The sequence below is a fragment of the Rhinatrema bivittatum genome, chromosome 15 (genome assembly GCF_901001135.1).
Source record: "Rhinatrema bivittatum chromosome 15, aRhiBiv1.1, whole genome shotgun sequence".
NCBI lineage: Eukaryota > Metazoa > Chordata > Amphibia > Gymnophiona > Rhinatrematidae > Rhinatrema > Rhinatrema bivittatum.
Genome location: NC_042629.1, coordinates 77,915,096 through 77,938,487, shown reverse-complemented (window position 1 = coordinate 77,938,487; position 23,392 = coordinate 77,915,096). Strand labels below are relative to the sequence as shown.

Here is a 23,392-nt window from a genome sequence, read left to right as displayed (position 1 = left end):
GCTGAAGAGTCTTAATCTCATTAGCCTGTCCTCACAGGTAAATTATTTCATCCCCTTTATCAATTTGGTTGGTAAGACATGGAAGGGTGTCTTGGTGACCGATTAGGGACTTGTAAGAACCAAAAAGGAATACAAGGCCTGCTACAGCCTACTAGCAGAGGTGTTGGTGACCAACATTGTATGGAATTTATAAAGGCCTGGGACAGATATATAGGACAGTGCTGGGAACATAATTGGGGTAAAAGACATGTGTGGAGGTGAAGGGAAGGAACTGGCGTTGGTTCAAGTATGGCAATTTACATGCTCATCTACCCAGGGTGGTAAAGAATCAGAAAGGAAGGCAATTGGGCAGAGAGGGCAGGCCAACTGGTCCTTATCAACCATCATGGAAGAAACTACTTAATACTCTAACGACAGACTTCAAACAGAGACCAGAGAAGGTCCCCTACTCACTGTCTATTATGTCACCCAGTCCCTGGGCACGCAGTAGCTCCTTCAGCCTGGTCACTTCCTCCTTTAACTCCCGCACTAGCTTGGCGTTGGGGTCCTCATTTATAATGGCATTACATTTGATCTGTTTTGCACGGTCTGCATACCTGTGAGGAAAGATGGATGAGGTATGACATGATAATCCCCCTAAAAAGAATGCAGCAAATAAGGACCGATAATTTGAAGAGCACCCTCTTAGCATTACTGCTCAGGTAATATACAGCCTTCTTGCCGCCTGGATAACACCACACAGGAAAGGACATCACCCACTATGGGTGGGATTTTACTGTTCTCCACTACTAGAACTGAATAAAGCAGCACAGGTACCCACAGCAAACAGGCAGAAGATGAGACTACTCGAAGATCCAATTCAGGCTTGGAAGTCACAATTAGGGAAAACAGGATTTTCTCAGACTTCCTATTGACCACCTACACTACTGGAAAAGTGTCATTCTGGGCAATGGGACCATATTATTACTGTGATACTGCATCCGAGAAGTAACAATTTCCATCCTATGTTGGATGCACTGGGCTCTGGGGCAGTACCTCAGAGTGCTCAAGGTCTCATCATAGTTAATGTCAGCTGGACTCAGAGCAGCCACCATCGCAGTCCTGGAATTTCCACCTAAACATAAAGCAAATGGCAGAGTCATTTCATGTTCCTTTGGTCCTGGCAATGTGCTGTTCCCCCCTTCTTTATCTGCAATCTATCATGCATGGAATAGCATGGATCCAATTCTCTGAGAAATACACAGATCACAAGTAGCTGCTTCAAATCTCTAGTCTATAAAATCCCACAACTACTTCCCTCTGAAAACACCCCAGTGCCTTTCAGCCTGGCCACTGATGACTACCATGAGCTTAACAAGATACTAAGAAAATGTATTTGGACAAATCCATTTAACCCAATGTCCAATCAATCTCTCACTCTGAGCCTGAATGCCAAAATATGAATGTCATTAAAATAAAATTCTGCAGGCTGCAAGGGGATTATACAAAAGTATATTCATAAGGGCAAACAACCATCATAAGGTTTAAGACAAACTGTCCCACCTTACCTAGGTTTTCACGAAGTAGCCAAGTAAGCACAGAATCGCGATATGGAATAAAATCAGTCTTCTTCTTTTTCTTACTCTAGAATAAAAGAAAACAAACTGTATGACTGAAAACCGCAATGATGAGTTAAAAGAGGACAGAGAAGCCCCTTCTACCAAGCCCAAGAATACCTTACTGGTGCAGTTATCCTAACAGTGCAGCATGAACAGCAAGAGACAGAGAGAACAGAACAGCATCAACCAACAGAAATAATTCTGCTGACACACAAATCCTTCAGTTTGCCTTACGAGGCTAGATGTGCTCTATTTTTTAATTAAAAACAAGTGAGCTGACCTCTTGTTATGGCACAGCAGATCTGCCCAGGGGTGAGGGGAATTTTACAGTTAAATATGATAGCAGGGACAAGAAAGGCCAAACCTTACAATGCAAGCATGATTTCTCTATAAAGCTTTGGGATTCCCGTAAAGGATGTAATTATATGAAGATCATTTAAGATGAAAGTAAAACCTGTTTTTTTCAGACAGAGCTTGAAATGGATGGTGTGGTACAAGACAAACCCTCGTCTCAGTACTACAGCTCATGTCACAGCTTTCTTTACTTGTATCCTCTTCATTGGGCTTAATGCACCCTCACCTCTGCTCTACTAATAGGGATTTATGGTGTACACAATAAACTTTGAATGTTCTCTACATATCTGCCTCAAGAGTTGTAACTTGAAATCTGAAAGGCTTAGTGCATGCAAGACAGCAGAGAACATGCACAATGAGCTTCGCTGGATTCCTAATGGGTAAACTAAATAACTACTTCCAGGGACTGCACTTACCACCTCTGCCAGCGCCGAGATGACTTTACCCAGTGTTGTGAGCGATTTGTTGATGTTTGCACCTTCCTGCAATAGCACAAATGGCTGTAATTAGAAGCTGGAGCTGCATAACCCCCTACAAGGCCACTGTTGTAGTTTACCACTTCCTCCCACCATGCTGAACAGTCAGATACTGCAATTCATACAAACATCATTACCACATCCCAACCACCTCCTTCCCACTCGGACATACCCTAGTCCCTCTGCCCCTCCATCAAAAAACTGGAGAAATTATTTACCTGATAATTTTGTTTTCCTTAGAGAAGACAGATGGACTCAGGACCAATGGGTTATGTGCTCCCCTGCCAGCAGATGGAGACAGAGTCAGGTTTCAAAACTGATGTCACCTTAGATACTCCCCTGCAGTGACCTCAGCCATTCAAAATTCTCTTCAAACGCCATTGTGGACATAACATTGAAACACTTGATTAAAATTTGATTACAACTTGATTAAAAAAACTTAATTAAAAATAGATAACCGTAACTGTACTCACCCAAATGTAAGCGTTGAATCCCAGCAATATTATAGATGCCCTAATCTAGGGATAGGGGCAGCTTACCCGTAACCTCTTGGAATCGGGATCCACCTCATGGGTTATTCCATGGCACCGTTCATGGGCAGCCGTGGGCGGGATGCTGAGTCTATCGGTCTACACTAAGAAAAATGAAATTATCAGTTAAGTAATTTCTCCATTTCCTAGCATGTAGCCAGATGGACTCAGGACCATGGGATTTACAAAAGCTTCTCCTGACCGGGGCGGGAGGTTGACAGTGAGCTCCCCACCCTCGGAAGCTAGTGTCCGTCGTGAGGACTAACCAGTTGGGTGGGTACAGACTTACACCCTTGCTTAGGTGAACTTCCTGTAGCCACTGCTGGAGCCAAAAACATAATTCTATCTGTAGGTGGAGGCGACTCGAGTACTCTTGAGACAGTGGGTTCCAACGTGACAGCAGGGAACGCTGGAGTGGATGCATGTGTGCCCTTGCCCACAGAACTACCTCCAGGGTTGATGCCATCAGACCGAGGACCTGAAAATAGTTCCACACCCTGGGGCGCATTGTGCTCGTCAACTAACGTACTTGGCACATCGGCTTCCTTATCCTCGAGGGTGGGAGGAAGACTTTGTCCTGTTTGGTGTCAAACCAGATCCCAGATACTCTAAGGACTGGGAGGGCTTGAGACTGCTTTTGTCCATGTTCACGATCCAACCAAGCTCTTGAAGCAGGGACATCACTCTGCTGGTCACCTGGAGGTCTCTTCCAACGACTTCGCCCAGATCAATCAGTCATCCAAGTAAGAGTGCACCAGGATCTCTTCTTTCCTCAGTGCCGCCACCACTACCACCATAATTTTGGAAAATGTTCTGGGAGCTGTGGCCAGGCCAAAGGGCAATGCCCGGAACTGATAATGGCAGCCCAGTACCGCGAAGTGTAGGAAACGCTGGTGGTCTTGTTGGATTGGAATATGAAGGTAGGCCTTTGAGAGGTCCAGGGAGGTTAAGAACTCTCCCAGTTGTACAGCCATTATGACGGAGTGTAGAGTTTCCATGTGGAAATTAATTATCCATAGATGACGACTGATGCTCTTGAGGTCCAGGATGGGGCAAAATGAACCATCTTTCTTGGGTACAATGAAATAGATGGAATAATGCCCCATATTTTCCTGGGGCGTAGGTGCTGGAATTATAGCTCTCAAAATGAGAAGCCTTATCAAGGTAGAATCCACTGCCAGTTTCTTGTGCTGGGAGTGGCAAGGTGACATCATGAATATGTCCTAAGGGATGCTGCGAAACTCCAGAGCGTATCCTTCTCGTATGATATCCAGTACCCATTTGTCCGACATGATCTCGACCCACCTCTGATAGAAGAGGAATAGTCAACCCCTTATCTCCTCATCCTATGGATAGGTCGGCAAAATTTCATCGGGAAGTTTGGGCCAAACCTGAACCAGCCCCTCCTTTTGGTTGACGGTTCTGAAAGGACTGAGACCTTCCCAAGGGCCGAGATGTTTGAAATGACAAGTTTCTGTAGGGCTGAAAGCATTGGGAGACCCTGGCCTGACCCCTCATAGGTGAGAGGTGCTGCAACATCTTTCTTTTATCTTCCAGTAGCCGCAGTACTGGAGATTCACCCCACTTACTGGCTAACTTTTCCAATTCGCTTCCGAATAGGAGGGATCCCTTAAAGGGCATCCTTGTGAGGTTTTCCTGAGGGGTCACGTCCGCTGACCAATTTCTCAACTATAGTTGTCTTCTGGCTGCTACCACTGAGGCCACTCCCCTGGCCGAGATATCAACTAGGTCAGAGTTTACATCCACCAGAAAGGCTGCGGTGGGCTCCATCGCCTCTCTGGAATGTTCCCCTGAGCTATCTGCCTTTCTCGAGAGAAGCAGGCACGAGTGGACCACCAGGACACAACAGGAAGCAATCTGTAGTGTCATTGCTGTTGAGTCAAAGGCTTGCTTAAGGATGGACTCCAACGCCTATCATGCGCATCCTTCAAAGCCGCTCCTCCCTCCACTGGGATAGTTGTTTGCTTCAAAACGGCGCAGACCAGCACATCCACTTTGGGGAAACACATGCGTTCTATGGTCATCGGGTCTAGAGGGTACAGGGCCTCCAATGCCCAACCTCCTTTAAAGCTGGCTTCCGGGACGTCCCATTCCAGATCAATCAACTCCTGGATGGCTTCCAGCATCGGAAGATAACAAGAGGCTTTCCGTAGAGACACCAGGATGGGATTCTTCTTTGGTTCCATCGTCATGTCCATGCCGGGAATTCCTAGAGTCTTCAGGGTCTGGGAGACCAGGGCCAGCTATTCATCTCTATGGAAAAACTGTAACATGGTCCAGTATGGCTCCAAGCCTAGAGAGATTTCCCCATCTTCCGAGTCTGCATCCTCTTCATCGTCCATGGTGTTTGGGTCCCTGTCAAGGATACCCTTTGGTGAGACAAGGCATGTCTCAAGGCGTGCTGATAGGACTGGGAGGACAAGGCCTTCCTGGCTGGGGCTCGGTCGGGAAGAGGCAGCAGCTGACTGTGCCTGAACAAAGGCTTGAATGCCCTGAAAAAATTCCACCCAAGAAAAGGCCACCAGGTCCATACCTAGCCCAGGAGGAACTGGGGTAGGTGCCGATGAGTTGCCCTCTCCAGAGGCAGACGCAGCCCTGGGATTATTCAGATCTGGGGAGCTACTGGATAAGGTTGTGGCTGACCCATCTTCTGAATGGGAGGGACCGGGCTTGGAGAAGGTTTGGGAGTCCAACCTTCCCTGGGCCTCCTCACAGTGCTGACACTGGAAGGATTCTAGGTTAGACTGTGTAGCCCTAATATGGCAGGCAGCACAAAGAGTGTTGCTTGTGCTTCTTTGCTACCGGAGCCATAGTTAACTGTAACTTGTGCGTTCAGCTGGCTAGCTCTTGGACTCAAGTGTGCATAGATCCACCCTAATGTGCCCAAGCATAAGCTTCCTTAAGCGTGAACGTATGTGTCTGGTTGTGCACGAGTGTATGCACGCTGGTATTTGAACCAGTGTGCGCAGAGGTATACGTGCACGTATGCACGTTAGGCGCACAGCAGGACCGGCCCGCACAGCATGTACCGACGGCCTATACAGGAAAATGGCGCCGCACAAAACCACGCGCAATATGGTGCCGCCGCGGCCTGCCACGTGAAGTGCCCACTGAGCCTGAAGCAGGGCCTAGCCCATCGGGGGGCCGCTCAACCCACTCGAAAACCCCCTTCCCTTGCTCCAACGGAATCAGGAACGTCGTCAGAATGGCTTGCCAAGCAAGGAGAATGGAGGAAAGACTTACCGAAGTCCTTCCACGTCTCTGAATTGGAGGTGTCCTTCCTCTACTTACCTGGGCTCAGCGCTTACCGGCTGAGTACAGAGATGGTCTCCGGCTGTGGAGGGAGAGGGCTTTGGCAGTCACCGCCGCGCTCGGCTTCCTGCACCCGCTGCCTTTCAGCTGCTTCAGCAGCAAAGTCCACACCAGGAACCGACTACCGGACCCAAGGCAAACCTCTGAGGGATCTCTGAAATCACTGGGGGAGGGACCTTTAGGTAGGGAATTCTCAACTGGGGAGCGACCTTTAGGTATCATCGCAGGAGAGCAGGACTCAGTCTCTCCAATGTAGAGGTAAATTTTCCTTCTTCTAATGAGTACTGCAATCCCACTATACCACCAATGCTGGTATAGGGAAAGCACATCCGCATCTGCTGGAGACTGAGAGATACTGAAGGGCTGAGGTCACTGCAGGGATGTATCGAGGGTGACATCAGCTTTAAACCTGACTCTGTCTCCATCTGCTGGCAGGGGAGCATAAACCCATTGGTCCTGAGGCCATCTGGCTTCTCGCTAGGAAATTTACCTTTAATCGAGTTCCCTTAGCTCCTGTTGAGTCCGCTCTCTCACTTCCAGCCAGGTCAACGAGGCTGATCTTACTCACCTAGAGAAAGGCAGAGATGGGATAAACAGCACTAGTCAGCTTTTCATCACCCAGGGCAGTACATAGCAGTGGACCCCTAGCAATCCCCTGCCATACTTTCTCAGTGGAGAGATCGGTTTCCATATCATGTCTCTTCTGCGTGAAGACGATGGTGAAGACCGCATGAGAACGGCTGCTTGTCTCATTCATGTTTGTTGCCGCCACCGTCCTTACAGGAAAAAGACAAAATTAACATCGGCTCAAGTCACAATATGGTAAGACCACATCCAAGACTCTACCCCAGCCCCAGATGATGGAAAGGAATAAACAGAAATTATTTTCAACAGCACAGATAACAGTGACCTTTAGTTAATTCTCAACACTTCAATTACTGTTTCATAATTAATGCTGAAGCTCTAAGCTTTGGCAACTACCTCCAATACAAACAAAGGATATTCACATATGAAAAACTGGAGTAACTGAAGGCAGAAACGTTTCCCACGGTAGAAAAAGCAGCTAAAGACAGCAAGGCCTGTCTATTTTCCCTTTCTATGTAGTAATGTAAAATCTACATCATCTCCAATTTTTTCCAATTGGTTTCTTCCGTGTTTGTCGCATGCTTTCTTAAAATCTGATTGCATTTTTGCTCTCATCACCTCTGTTCCATACATTTAGTATCCTTCAGTAAAAGTCTTTCTTCATGTTACTCCTGAATCTATAATTCCCGCTTCCACCCAGCCTCATAGCATGACCTCTTTTTTCAAAACTTCCTTTTCCACAAAAATGTATTGCTTTTTATATGGGATTGGAAGGATACACGTATTGAAGCTCTTAAGCCTCTGCTCCTAGGATCTGTGGTCCTGGTACTCATAAACCTGTCTTTCCAGCACTGGGGACCCACCTGGCTTTGTTTCCTGCATCCATAAGGTCAGCAATGTCTGTGTAGGATGTGACTGCCAGCTTGGACAGGTCCTCCACGTAAGGCCCAAGCAAGGGGTGCTCACGCACACGCAGGTTCCCTTTATTTTTAGGGTTCAACAAATCTCGAACGCGTTCACAATAGATCTCCATGTAACTGACCTGTGAAGACATTCAGACCAGGGCTGTTTGAGAAAAGGGTTGCAGAATCACAGCAGAGGGGAAAAGATCTGTACTAGACAGGGAAGGGTCAGTGTGGGGGGACTGATGTACCACTGCTGCACAATTACTCTTCTCAAAAACACCATGATAACAATAAATAGAAAACCTAGGATTCTGTCAGGTAACCTCTTTTATCCAATCTGTCTGGGGGAAGGCAGAAAACCAGTGACTGTGCATGATCAGCTCTCCACTGATGTGCTGTCCATCTCCTCTCAAGGGGCTCTGGCCAGCACTGCACTACCCCTAAAGTAATTTAAAAGCACTCACCTCCACAGAGTAAGAGATGTCCTCATTGTTATTGTCATTGATTTTCTCAAAAAGATCTTCACAAAGCTAATGGAAAGAAAGAGAAAACACAAATGAGTCCTGCAGTGCAGGAAGAGCAAAGAGCAGATATATCACTGGCAACTCCAGCAAAGACAGAGGGCAGACAAGTGTTTCCCAATTCACTCCACAAGTCAGTATTTGGACTTCCTCCCATTTCTCACTTATTTTCTCTTTTGCGATATGTAAAAGCTACATTTCAGGACAGTAACCCATGCGCCAAGCAAATTCCTTCTCAATAAACTGAAACCCTAGGCATGAGTCTACATGGTGCAAGCTTTGGTGTTGCTGGACATCATCACCCAACATGAACAGTTTGATTCGCTCGCTTCAAGTCGGCATCCAAGACTGTAAAGATGAAGCACACCTACAACTGACATTAATTCAGTGGTTCTGCCGTGGCAGTAATTGTGCAAAATCACTTTCAAATGTCTTTCCTATAAGTCTATACTTACTTTTGGTTTTGCTAAGTCATACCTGTCTGGCTGTAGTGTGATGACAAATACTGGTTTGTGCGCACTATAGCTCTTTAAATAAAAAATATTAAAAATAAACTGAAACAATGCAAAAAAATAACTATATTGGGGGATTTTAGTCAGGAGCCCAGGATGAAAATGGAGAGAAAAAAAGAAAACTGTTTAGCAGTACTAGAATGGGATGATCAGCGTGCAGCCCAGTCCTTTTCAACCATCTGCTGAGTTCCTGTCTAGATCAAGTAACAGGACATGCTTCTCTCTGATGAGATGCCAAAAACAGGAGAGGGAAAGACTTAATGGCTAGGAAAGGAGCCTTCCCCTCCAGCACCGCTGCTGCTGTCCCAGTGATCCAGGGACACAGCAGAAAAGCCTTAAGCTTGGATGAGAGGGGTCAGGAAGCTGCATCACTGTCCCATATTTGAAGGTCAACTTCCTTTCAATCAGCATCGCACATAAGTACAGGAGAGATGTGTTAAGCCATAGCACTATACTTGAGAAGAAATGATGCCTGAAACCTGCTACTTTGGTTTCCTGCATTCTGCAAAACTGAAGAGAAAACAGCTCTTGGTCAATGGATACTGCCAGTCCAGTGCAACCATGCACCACACAAGTAACAGCAATGATTATTACTCCTCCTCCCTCTGACTGTCCCACTGCCAGACTCAGAAGGAGATAGAAAACGAAGGCCCCAGGGTTATCACCTGAGGAATGATGCCAGCCTGCGTCTCCTCCTGCTTGCCCATCATAGTGTAGGACTTGCCAGCACCAGTCTGCCCGTAAGCGAAGATGCAGACATTGTAACCTTCAAAGGCATGCTGCAGCATCTCCTTTCCAATATCATTGTACACCCGGTTCTGGGAAGCAAAGCATGGATCTTCCTGCTGCAAAGAAAGAAAAAGGGAATTTCAATACAAAAATCTTGCGCTTGCCAACTTCATGGATTAGTGAAGAGACGGTCATGGTGTGGTACAAGAGCAATGATTCTGGATCCATCATAGCCAATACATGCCAGCAGCTACAGCTGTCCGCTGAAAGCAACACATACTGCAGATAATTCTGATTCATCCATTACCAGACACAAAGGCTATGAGGGAATGATCCACAAAGATCCGAATTCAGTAACTACCCTGCCTTCACATCCTAACTTCTGCTGGCACGGTGCTTATCACATGGGAAGGGCACTGCCGATCAACCTACAATTCATTCTTTTGTACAGAGATGGATTCAGAAGAAATGTTAGAAGCAAGGCGCTGGGGACTAAATGCTCAACACCATTCCTAGGACATCTCAAACTTTTTGGCCCATGTCCTTCTTTTCCTTCTCTGTAATATTTTAAGCCTTCCCTCCCTTATATAAAACTCTCTTCTTGAAAATTGCAGTGCACCATGATCCAGCTCACGTCTCTAGTTAGAAAACGACTGACTTTGAATACTCCTGAAGCTTGCACAGCTGTGATGTGGAGCCGTTTAAAGCCAATTAGACATTTTATTTGTAAAAAGATACCAAGATTACTGTACAAGAAGAGAAAGGCCCCTTCCTTCCCTGCAGAATACGAGAGACAGACAGCAATCCCACTAACACAATGAGTCATCCATCCCCTGTCAATATTCAAAGACAAATTGAAATCAAAGGAGTTTTCATGTCACCTACAAATATCTGAAAGCACAAATGTTTTGGATACTATTCAATAGATAATTGGTTAAACTGTTAATGTTCAAGGGCTGATAGAAACCGGTATGAATTTGATTTACTTACGTAGAAGAAATATGAAACTGAAACCCAACCATTCCACAAGTGAAAGCGCAGTTGCTTACCTGTACCAGGTGTTCTCCTAGGACAGCAGGATGTTAGTCCTCACATGTGGGTGCCATCAGATGAAGCTCGGCACGAAAATCTTTTGTCGAAGTTTCTAGAAGCTTTGACCGGCACACTGAGCATGCCCAGCCTGCTAGCAGCGCGTCCACACGAGGTCCCCCTTCAGTCTCGTAACGTAGCAAAAATACGAGCGAGAAAAATAACACAACAAACCAAAGGTGAACCCAACATCGTGGGGAGGCAGGCGGGATTCCTGAGGACTAACATCCTGCCGTCCTAGGAGAACACCTGTTACAGGTAAGCAACTGCGCTTTCTCCTAGGACAAGCAGGATGGTAGTCCTCACATGTGGGTTAATACCAAGCTCCAGGCTGTCTCCAGGAACAAGTGAGACTAACGGTGCCAAACAATGTGCCAACGAGTACAACAATAACTCTGTTGGTCAGCAGGAGACTGCCTGGCTCCCACCAGGGGCACAAGGCAAGAAGAGTTAGGTTCAGGTCTGGAAAAGGTTGAGCAGGACGACTGACCAAAAGCACTGCCCCGACACCCATCCTTGTCCAAGCAGTAGTGAGCCGCAAATGTGTGAAGAGAACTCCACTCTGTGGTCCAGCAAATTTCGACGACAGGGGCTGCTTGCAGATGAGCCACCGACATCACCATGGCCCACACAGAGTGAGCGTTCAGTCTGCCAGCCAGCAGAAGGCCTGCTTGTGCATAGAAGAAGGAGATGCAATCCGCCAGCTAGCTGGATAAAGTCTGTGTACCCACCGCCACTCCCAGCCTATTGGTATCAAAGTGGACTGCCTGTGACTGGCTGTGTGATCTAAATAAAAAACCAAGTCCAAAGTATGAAGAACTTGTTCTCCTGGGTGGGAATGAGGCCTAGGAAAGAAGGTGGGTAAAACGATGGACTGATTAAGGTGGAAATCAGTCACCACCTTAGGCAGGAATTTAGTGTGCGTACGCAAGACCACAAGATCGTGAAAGAACCTTGTGTATGGCGGGTACGTGACCAAGGCCTGAAGCTCACTGACTCTACGAGCCAAAGTAATCACCACCAGGAATATCCCTTTTCAGGTGAGGAACTTTGGATTGCAGGAACGCAGCATAAGAACATAAGAACTTGCCATGCTGGGTCAGAACAAGGGTCCATCAAGCCCAGCATCCTGTATCCAACAGAGGCCAAACCAGGCCACAAGAACCTGGCAATTACCCAAACACTAAGAAGATCCCATGCTACTGATGCAATTAATAGCAGTGACTATTCCCTAAGTAAACTTGATTAATAGCCGTTAATGGACTTCTCCTCCAAGAACTTATCCAAACCTTTTTTGAACCCAGCTACACTAACTGCATTAACCACATCCTCTGGCAACAAATTCCAGAGCTTTATTGTGCGCTGAGTGAAAAAGAATTTTCTCCGATTAGTCTTAAATGTGCTACTTGCTAACTTCATGGAATGCCCCCTAGTCCTTCTATTATTCGAAAGGGAAGACACACGAGCCACGCCAGGCTGCAACAGCAGTCCCTCAAAAAATGACTTACCAAAGGCTGCACCAATATGGGTGTGCCAGTGATACCTCGATGGTACCACTTACAGCGCTAAGATGAACCCTGACTGAGCTGGTTTGAAGCTGAGACTCAGAAAGGTGCCATAAGTAGTCCAACAGCTGGGGAAGGGGGCATGTGAATGGATCCAAGCCATGCCCCGCACACCAGATGGAGAATCTTCGCCACTTCAAACTGTAGGACTTCCTGGTGGAAGGTTTCCTAGAAGCCACCAGCACCTGGGAGACACTGTCCAAGAGAGCCAAGGGCTGAAGGACTAAGCATTCAACATCTAAACCATTAGGGCCAACGCCCGAAGGTTCGGATGGCGTATGCTGCCCTGATTCTGCGTGATCAGATCAGACACAGTTCCCAGCCAGACAGGGGCCCTGATCAACAGGTCCCGCAGGAGAGAGAACCAGACCTGTCGGGGCCAAAAGGGTGCCACGAGGATCATAGTCCCTCTGTCCTGTTGAAGCTTCAGCAGGGTCTTCAAGAGGAGCGGGAGAGGAGGGTATGCCTTCAGCAGACCACCCTTCAATGGAGGGAGACGGCATCGCAGACCAGATGGCCACCCCCCCCAACGACAGGGACAGAATCTGCTCACCTTGTGATTGTGCGGGAAGGCAAAGAGAGCCACATCTGGTGTACCCGACCAATAAAACTGTTTGGCTGCTACCTCCAGGTTGAGGGACCATTCGTGTGGCTGGAAGGAGCCACTCAGCAGATCCGCCAGCATGTTCAAAATCCCAGACAGGTACGTCACTTGCAGCAACATTCCCTGTGATAGGGCCCAGGTCAACATCTGCACCGCCTCGTGACGGATGAGGAACGAGCCCGTGCCTCCCTGTTTGTTGATATACCACATCGCCACTTGGTTGACTGTCCGGATCAAGACTTCCCTGCATGACAACTGGTCTCTCAATGCCCATAAGAAGTAACGGATCGTCCAAAGCTCCAGAAAGTTTATTTGACAGCAGGCTTCATGAGTGGTCCAGAGAGCCTGCATGTGGATCTACATGGGCTCCTCAGCCCTGAGGAGAGGTGTCAGTGGTGAGGATCACTTGAGGCGGAGCAGTTTGGAAGGGAATCCCTTGCTCCAAATTGGAGAGGTTTTCCCACCAGGATAGAGACGCCCGCAGAGGTTCCGTGACTGCAACGCATAAGAACATAAGAACATGCCATACTGGTTCAGACTAAGGGTCCATCAAGCCCAGCATCCTGTTTCCAACAGTTGCCAATTCAGGCTATAAGAAACTGGCAATTACCCAAACACTAAGAAGAGCCCATGCTACTGATGCAGTTAATAGCAGTGGCTATTCCCTAAGTCAACTTGATTAATAGCCGTTAATGGACTTCTCCTCCAAGACATTATCCAAACCTTTTTTGAACCCAGCTACACTAACTGCACTAACCACATCCTCTGGCAACAAATTCCAGAGTTTAATTATGCGTTGAGAGGCCTGCCGCCACTGTGTCTGCAAGGTCCACTGAACCCTCCACATGCACAAACGCGTGAGAGGGGTGACATGGACAGAAGCGGCCATGTGGCCCAACAATTGAAGCAGAAGGCGGGCAGTCACCCGCCAGCTGTGGCAGATGAAGGCCACCAGCGAGGTGAGGGCAAGAGCCAGATTGCAGGGCAAAACCGCTTTTGCCTGCGCCTTGTCTAGTCTGGCCCCTATGAAGTCCAGCTGAGGAGATGGGCAGAGGTGAGACTTTGGGTAGTTGATCACGAACCCCAAGGCCTGTAGAGTCCGCACTATCAGGGCTAAAGCACTCAGTGCCCCTGCACAGGAATCATTCCTGATTAACTAGTCATCGAGGTACAGGAAGACATGCACCGCCTGATGCCCGAGATACGCAGCCACAAAAGTCAGCATGAAACGGAGGTATTTTCTGTGGTCAGGGAAAAAGACTATATGAGCTTAAGCTTCCCTGAGATCGAGGGAGCAGAGCCAGTCTCCTCTCTTGAGGAGAGGAATCAGCGAACCCAGAGAGACCATCTTGAATTTTTCTCTTGAGAGAAACTTGTTTAACCCCCCCTGAGGTCGAGGATGGGGCGCAAGCCGCTGTTACTTTTCGGAATTAGGAAATACCTCGAATAGAACCCTCAGCCCTGCTGGGGGCGAGGGACCAGCTTTACCGCACCCGCTGCTATAAGGGCAGAGAGTTCCATCTGAAGGATGACCGGTTGAACCCCACGATGGACATAGGGGAGGTCCCTGGGAACCAATTGAAGTTGACATGGTAGCCCTGATGGATAATGGTAAGGACCCATCAGTCCGAAGTGAAATCCAGCGATGGGCGAAGCAGATGGGCCTGCCTCCCACTGGGGGATCTGGCGTCAGAGGTGTGCGCGACTGACTCATGCCCCCTTGCCGCCAGTCAAAAGCCCATAGCCGGGGTTTGCTGGGGCACCAGCTGGGGCCTAGGCACTCGCTGCAGGCGAGGGTGGCCCCTGGAGCTAGTGCGTGGCATGCAAGCCCGGAAGATAATACTTCCTCTGCCTATAGAAGGGTTTCCGGGATCCTGGCCTGGAGGATTTCCTGGCCGAGGACGTGTCATCTGAAGCACTATTTATTTATTTATTTTATTTATTTAAGTTTTTTATATACCAACATTCAAGACGGTGGTCCCATCATGCTGGTTCACAAGAAACAGGGGTGAAACTTTACCATTTAACAAAAGTGCAGAAAAGCAGTTACATAAAACAAGGGAAAACAATAACTTGGAATGAGAAGGGAATTGAAGATTAGATAGTAAAATATAAGTATAAATAACATTTTGAAAGGTGGCTATTAACGCTAATACTAGCGGAGCTTGTTGTGTGAAGGGAGATTAGATGGGGTTGGAGTTAGGAAAGGCCTGCGTGAACAGCCACGTTTTGAGTCTTATCTTGAATGTTGAGATGTTGGGTTCCATTCTAAGATCCGGGGGAATGGAGTTCCATAATGTTGGACAGGCTGTGGAGAATGCCCGATCTCTAAGCGTGATGTGTCTGGTAGTCTTGGCTGGAGGTACTTGAAGTGATCCTTTGTAAGCATCTCTTGTCGGTCTTGTGGAATGGTGTAATCGGAGGGGAATATGGAGATCGATTGGGGCTAATTGATGGATGTTTTTGAAAATGGTGAGAATGGCCTTGTAGATTATTCTGAAGTGGATGGGCAGCCAATGGAGGTCCATCAAGATAGGTGTTATGTGTTCTCTTCTCCTGGTGTTGGTGAGTATACGGGCGGAGGCATTTTGTACCATTTGTAATGGTTTGGTGTGTGATGAAGGGAGACCAAGCATGATGGTGTTGCAATAGTCCAGCTTTGCGAAAATGATTGATTGTAGGATCGTTCTGAAGTCATGTGTGTGGAAGAGAGGTCGTATTCTTTTCAGCACTTGGAGCTTGTAAAAGCAGTCTCTGGTGGTTTTGTTGATGTTAGCTTTCAGATTTAGGTGATTGTCAATTTGAACTCCTAGATCTCTCACTTGTGTAGTGCTTGGTACGGTAGGATGAGTGTATGTGATGGAGCTGTTTTCTGGAGTGATGAGTAGAAGTTCCGTTTTTGATGAATTTAGTATCAGGTTGAGACTTGTAAGAAGTTGTTTGATGTTTTGGAGGCAGGATTCCCAGTGCAACATTGTTTTTGCGAGCGATTCTTCGATGGGGATCAGAATCTGAATATCGTCAGCGTAGAGAAAATGTTTGAGATTGAGGTCAGTGAGAAGTTTACATAAGGGTAACAGATAAATGTTAAACAAGGTAGGAGACAGGGATGAGCCCTGAGGGACTCCTACGGCTGCGGGGTGTAGAGAGGATTCTTTATTATGAATCTTGACCTTATAACCTCTGTTGCTGAGGAAGGTTCTGAACCATGATAGGGCAGTGCCTGAAATACCTATGGCTGATAATTGGTTGATGAGAAGGGAGTGATTGACCGTATCAAATGCAGACGAGAGGTCGAGTAGTATCAGAAGGAAGGCTTGTCCTTTGTCTAATCCTAGGATGATGTGGTCAGTCATAGAGATGAGGAGGGCTTCCGTGCTTAAGGTTTTACGGAATCCGTATTGTGATGGAAATAGAAGGTTGTTGTCTTCAATGTGGTTTGAGAGTTGTGAGTTTACCAATTTTTCCATTATCTTGGCTATGAATGGGAGGTTAGCTATCGGTCTGAAATTGTTAGGATCGTTTGGGTCGAGATTTGGTTTTTTGAGAAGGGGTTTGAGTGAGGCAAGTTTGAGGTTGTCCGGGTAGAGTCCTTGTGTGAGGGAGCAATTTATGATGTCTGCCAGGGATTTGGAGATAGATTCTGGAATTGCTAGTAGTAGTTTGGTTGGGATGTGATCCGAGGGATGAGAGGATGGTTTCATTTTCCTAAGAATTCCTTGGATCTCAGCGGATGAAATTGTGTCAAGTTCTTCTAACCGAGTGTAGTTGCTTGAGGGTTGAGGAGTAGTTAATGGAACAGTGGGGTTCGTGGGGAGCTGCGATAGGAGAGTATTGATTTTGTTGTTGAAGAAAAGAGCTAGTTCTTCTGCTTTTGATTGAGCTTGGTCATGTGTAATCTCAGGTTGGTTTACTTGTGTGAGGTTGGCTACATAGCTGAAGAGGGCTTTGGCATCGAAAATAAGGTCGTGTGTCTTCGAGGCGTAGTAGTCCCTCTTGGATCTTAGGGTGCTTGATTTGTATTGATGCAGAGATGATTTGTAGATTGAAAGGGTGATGGTTCCTGGGTTTTTGCGCCACTAGTAGAGAGCGGTTGAAGAGTGTCATGGTGGTCCTTCAATTGCGCAACCGCATCCCGGACCTTATCCCTAAAGAGTCTGTCACCTGTGCAGAGGAGGTCAGCTAGCTTCTCCTGTACCTCTGGGCGGAGGTCAGAAGCTCTGAGTCAGGCCATCCTATGGGCGCCAATGCCCACTGCGGCTATGCGGGCCGCCTTTTCAAAGACATCGTAGGTGGATCGCACCTTATGCTTGCCAGCCTCTAAACCTAGCAGGACAATAGCCGAGAGCGCCTCCTGTTGCTGCTGAGGTAGACCCCTCTGCGAGGTCCTGGACTCACTTCCAGAGGTTCCGGTTGTACAGAGTCATGTATAGCTGGTAGGTGGCAATACGGGCGACCAGTATAGCGCCCTGGAAGACCTTCCTGCCCAAGGCATCGAGCTCCCTATGTTCTCGCCCTGGAGGGACAGAAGTGTGGGTACGGGAGCATCTGGCTTTCTTCAAGGCAGACTCTATGACCACTGATTGGTGGGGAAGGTGCTGCTTTTCGAATCCCACGGCTTGCTACACCAAATAGGTGGAATCTGCCTTCCTATTGACAGGGGAAATAGAGATCGGGTACTCCCACATCTGAAGAAGGAGGTCCTTGAAGATGTCGTGGATGGGAACCGCCACGATCTCCTTAGAAGTGTCAACGAACTGGATTAGTTCCAGGATCTTATGTCACATATCCTCTTCTATGAGTAACTGGAAGGAGATAGCCTCAGCCAGGGCCCTGACAAACCCCATGAAGGACAGTCCTGGGGGGGGGGGGGGGGGGGGGGGGGGGCGATCGATGCTTTCCTCAGGCAGGGAGGGCTCTGAGAGGGGGTCGTCCGAGTAATTGGAGGAAGACTCCGTGGAATCATCCCTCCAAGGATCGTAAGGCCCTTCCTCCTCACTAGGGCCAGTGCGATGTTGGCGAAGCCCGTGTGGGATATCAGCCCTGGGCTCTGACGGCTTCAGAGGCTTCGAGGGCACCTCAGAAATCAATGGCTCCCCTGGCATCAAGGGGGCCAGAGGCCATGGGAGGCTGGAGGGATCCGGTAAGGGCTCGGGGAATCGAGGCCTTGGGAATGCAGCACTGGCCTAGTAGAGGTGCTAGGACAGACGGCAGAGGCTCCAGCACTGGCATGGGAGCCGGCGACGGGGACGGTTCGATGCTCCTCAGAGCTCTGAGCACTGCAGTCCGCACCCTATGGTCCAACTCCTCCTGAAAGTCCGGTGAGGCCAGGACTAAGGGAGGGGGATAAGGCATCACCACTTCTTCCATGGATCTCCAAGGTGGCACGGTGTCCAGCACAGACACTGGTGGGGTACGCCTGGGACTCCCAGGGGCATCAGAGGATGGAGACTCCGGTGGCATTGCTTGCGGGATCTCTCACAGTGCTCAGCCCGGTCTTTCCCTGGCGCCGAGGCAGAGGACCCCGATGTCCAGGACACCAGTGAGATCATGGAGGATGTGTCACCATCCCCGCAATCCTTTGAAGAAGTGGAGAGAGGAACAGCAAGAGGGAGTGTATCCAAGGGCTCCCCTCAACCTCTCAGTGTCAAGGGGTCCGACACAGGTGTGGAAGGAGCAGACTTGGACAAACCGAAAAGCTTCTCCATCTTATCAAGACGTACTCGACGGCCTTTGAGGATCATTTGATCCCACAGACACCCATGGTCGTCGTGCGAGGCCCCCAGGGCAGAGGATACAGACCTCATGCGGATTCGTAATGGACATGGTCCGCGAGCACCGACAAAAACTGGACGATGCCATAAAACCTACCTGGTGTGCGGTCGATGACCGGCGGTCACTGTGAGATGAAGTGTTGGGAATCGACCGCAAGAAGTGAAAAACAGCAAATTTAACCTACCACGCCGAGGAAGCACCGACCGCAAAAGGGACCAGATAATGGAAAAATGGGAAAAACACAATAGTTTCGAGAAAAACAAGAAAAAGAGTGGAGCTCCACCAACCACGAGGCAACTGCACCGCAGAAGAGAAGAGACTGAAGGAGGACCTCGCGTGGACGCGCAGATAGCGGCAGGCTGGGCATGCTCAGTGTGCTAGTCAAAGCTTCCAGAAATTTTGAAAATGTTTTCCATGCCGGGCTCCATCGAATGATGTCACCCACATTGAGGAGAACCATTCTGTTTGTCCTAGGAGGATAAAATGTATTTACTTATATTTAGTTCACACCTTTTAATGGATAACTCAAAGTAAGTTACATTCAGGTCCTGTAGGGATTTCCCTTCCCCAGAGGGCTCATAATCTAAGTTTGTGCCTGAGGCAATGGAGGCTGAAGTGAGGTGCCCAAGGAAGGAGCCACAGCGGGATTTGAACCCTGGTGTTGCTGCTGGTTCTTGGCCTGCTGCTCTAACCACTAGGCTAAGCCAAATAAATGATAAATAGCACACTTTTGAACTTTAAGGTGTATATGATGATATAGGCACTTCACTTTAACATTTATTTGCTTTACTTATGGCCAAAAAATCACTGTAAATTTATAGAAACAGAGAAAATAATCAGATAAGCGTCACAAGGTCCATCCTAATGTAATGCCGCAGTCTCTCTCATCCTTGCATGAAAGGTTAATTGCTCTGTAAACCGCTGCAATCTTCGGAGCATGTGTAAAGCTTTTAAAATAAAATAAATAAACAGGCTCTCTGCTGATAACTTGCTCAGAGAGGCCATGGTTAGAAGTCTAACAGCGGTAGGTTTCCAAGAAGGGAGCAGCTAGAGCTATAACCCTGCCTGGAACAGATACAGAAGGCAATGGTGGTAGCCGGGTGGAGAAAAAGATAGGGGAAGTGCTGGGTTTTGATTTAAGTATAGAAATCTATATGATTAACTCTCAAAATGGTAGAAGATCAGAGAGAAAGATATCTGGACAGACTGAACTGGCAAACTGGTCTTTATTTACTATCATACATTCCATGCATCCAGCACCCTTTCTGTGTCACGTCAGAATCCACCCTCTCTTCAGCCTTAGGACTCCTTGTCCTAGTTCTTGCTTCTTAACTATTATGAATACATTTGAAGGTATTTACACATGTCTACCGTATCCCTTCTAGTAGATACATATTTATGGTCTGCAGAGGCCTTATAATGCAGACCTCACTATTTTTGTTCTGCATCCAGACTCTGACAGTGGCCAATCCAGGTCAGAAGTACCCAGCAGGATCACAAAGAACAGTTCCAATCCTCTTGCTAATAAGCAGAGAAAACCAGTGACTTTCCAAAGTCCTCATGGCTAATAATGCTTTATGGACTTAACCTCAGGGACTTGCACAAACGCTAAATGCTTTCACCACATCCTCTAGCAATACATTCCAGAATTTGAAATGTGTGCTGAGTGAAAAAATACTTTGTCCAATTTGTCTTAAACTTGCTACTTATTAGCTTCATGGATTGTTTCACTCCACTCAAGACTTTATAGATATCCATCATATCTCCTCAGCCGACACTTTTCCTGAGCTGTTTAGCCTCATTTCATAGGGCAGCCACTCCATCCCCTTTATCTGCATCTTCCAGCTCAGCAATAACTTTTTGAGATAGGGCAACCAGAACTGCACACACTACTCAAATACAGAGATGTTATGATAGCCTCCATTCCTTTCCTAGTAATACCCAACATGCTGTGCCCTGGACAACCAGAACTGCACACACTACTCAAATACAGAGATGTTATGATAGCCTCCATTCCTTTCCTAGTAATACCCAACATGCTGTGCCCTGGACAACCAGAACTGCACACACTACTCAAATACAGAGATGTTATGATAGCCTCCATTCCTTTCCTAGTAATACCTAACATGCTGTGCCCTGGACAACCAGAACTGCACAGACTACTCAAATACAGAGATGTTATGATAGCCTCCATTCCTTTCCTAGTAATACCCAACATGCTGTGCCCTGGACAACCAGAACTGCACACACTACTCAAATACAGAGATGTTATGATAGCCTCCATTCCTTTCCTAGTAATACCCAACATGCTGTGCCCTGGACAACCAGAACTGCACACACTACTCAAATACAGAGATGTTATGATAGCCTCCATTCCTTTCCTAGTAATACCTAACATGCTGTGCCCTGGACAACCAGAACTGCACACACTACTCAAATACAGAGATGTTATGATAGCCTCCATTCCTTTCCTAGTAATACCCAACATGCTGTGCCCTGGACAACCAGAACTGCACACACTACTCAAATACAGAGATGTTATGATAGCCTCCATTCCTTTCCTAGTAATACCCAACATGCTGTGCCCTGGACAACCAGAACTGCACACACTACTCAAATACAGAGATGTTATGATAGCCTCCATTCCTTTCCTAGTAATACCCAACATGCTGTGCCCTGGACAACCAGAACTGCACACACTACTCAAATACAGAGATGTTATGATAGCCTCCATTCCTTTCCTAGTAATACCCAACGTGCTGTGCCCTGGACAACCAGAACTGCACACACTACTCAAATACAGAGATGTTATGATAGCCTCCATTCCTTTCCTAGTAATACCCAACATGCTGTGCCCTGGACAACCAGAACTGCACACACTACTCAAATACAGAGATGTTATGATAGCCTCCATTCCTTTCCTAGTAATACCTAACATGCTGTGCCCTGGACAACCAGAACTGCACACACTACTCAAATACAGAGATGTTATGATAGCCTCCATTCCTTTCCTAGTAATACCCAACATGCTGTGTCCTGGACAACCAGAAGTGCACACACTACTCAAATACAGAGATGTTATGATAGCCTCCATTCCTTTCCTAGTAATACCCAACGTGCTGTGCCCTGGACAACCAGAACTGCACACACTACTCAAATACAGAGATGTTATGATAGCCTCCATTCCTTTCCTAGTAATACCCAACATGCTGTGCCCTGGACAACCAGAACTGCACACACTACTCAAATACAGAGATGTTATGATAGCCTCCATTCCTTTCCTAGTAATACCCAACATGCTGTGCCCTGGACAACCAGAACTGCACACACTACTCAAATACAGAGATGTTATGATAGCCTCCATTCCTTTCCTAGTAATACCCAACATGCTGTGCCCTGGACAACCAGAACTGCACACACTACTCAAATACAGAGATGTTATGATAGCCTCCATTCCTTTCCTAGTAATACCCAACATGCTGTGCCCTGGACAACCAGAACTGCACACACTACTCAAATACAGAGATGTTATGATAGCCTCCATTCCTTTCCTAGAAATACCTAACATGCTGTGCCCTGGACAACCAGAACTGCACACACTACTCAAATACAGAGATGTTATGATAGCCTCCATTCCTTTCCTAGTAATACCCAACATGCTGTGCCCTGGACAACCAGAACTGCACACACTACTCAAATACAGAGATGTTATGATAGCCTCCATTCCTTTCCTAGTAATACCCAACATGCTGTGCCCTGGACAACCAGAACTGCACACACTACTCAAATACAGAGATGTTATGATAGCCTCCATTCCTTTCCTAGTAATACCCAACATGCTGTGCCCTGGACAACCAGAACTGCACACACTACTCAAATACAGAGATGTTATGATAGCCTCCATTCCTTTCCTAGTAATACCCAACATGCTGTGCCCTGGACCTAGGATCTCAAAGTGCTGTCCACAATGGTCGGTTTGCTCATTCATGGCCATCCAACCTTTTCATCGTCCTATGTGGATTTTCCTAGGTACATTTCTTGGAAACTACAAAATTAATGGAACCTACCAATCTGAATCCTTTATCTTAGTAAACGGCGGCTCATTTGAACTTCTATTTCTTAGCTCCTCTGCTAGGGGAGGTTATAACAGAATTTCGTTCTGTGTTTATGCAGGACTGCTGGTTAACACGGTTATGTGAAGTCGTACGGAAGTCTCAGATTTTAAAGAATAGAATAGTTTGGACATCAGTGCGGATCCCCAGCCCCAGTCCCACTGTGGCCCCTTTAGAGTGCACGGGGCAGCAGCTGGGACATTTCCCTGCGCCATCCAGAAAGCACAAAGCAGATGGATCTCTGCTGCCCCGGGCTGCACAGTTTCCTGTCAGCCCACCCTAGCATGGAAGAGGTCACCGGACATTCTGGGCCCAGGACCACTCAGCCCCTCTCTGGGAAGCAGTGTCGACAGGAACCGGAGCAGGCAGAAAGCTAGCAGGTATCCTACTAAGAAGAAGTAAAGTGAACTATTACTTTAAGAGGCAGACACAGATGATTGCCTCGTCCTAGTGAAAGGTTTTATGCACCAGAGCTGTGAATCAACCTATTCTCTTCAGAGCACCATCATCAGGGAACATCAAAATGTATTTTAATCAAGGCGTTCCTATTAAAATAAAATAGCTGCCCAAAGCCAGCAGGTAAATGGCTATTCCTTACTACAAGCATTGGTAGTCAGCAGGCACATACATATGTCATGCATAGGGCAGGGAGACAGATCCTTACCGTGGTGTGTGACCAGTATGAATAATCAAAGCTGAAGGAC

General features: G+C 47.4%; 1 protein-coding gene across 1 annotated transcript in view; it reads right to left on the bottom strand.

Annotated features, from left to right (window-relative positions):
- Positions 1-23,392, bottom strand: part of KIF1B (kinesin family member 1B) — a 231,392-nt gene that overhangs the window by 174,319 nt on the left and 33,681 nt on the right. Inside the window, 10 exon segments of the mRNA XM_029579260.1 lie at positions 454-596; positions 1,036-1,114; positions 1,548-1,623; positions 2,369-2,434; positions 6,782-6,859; positions 6,956-7,067; positions 7,740-7,918; positions 8,246-8,311; positions 9,480-9,659; positions 23,353-23,392. The exon segment at positions 23,353-23,392 is cut by the window's right edge and continues 37 nt beyond it. Coding sequence (XP_029435120.1) covers positions 454-596; positions 1,036-1,114; positions 1,548-1,623; positions 2,369-2,434; positions 6,782-6,859; positions 6,956-7,067; positions 7,740-7,918; positions 8,246-8,311; positions 9,480-9,659; positions 23,353-23,392 — 1,019 coding nt within the window.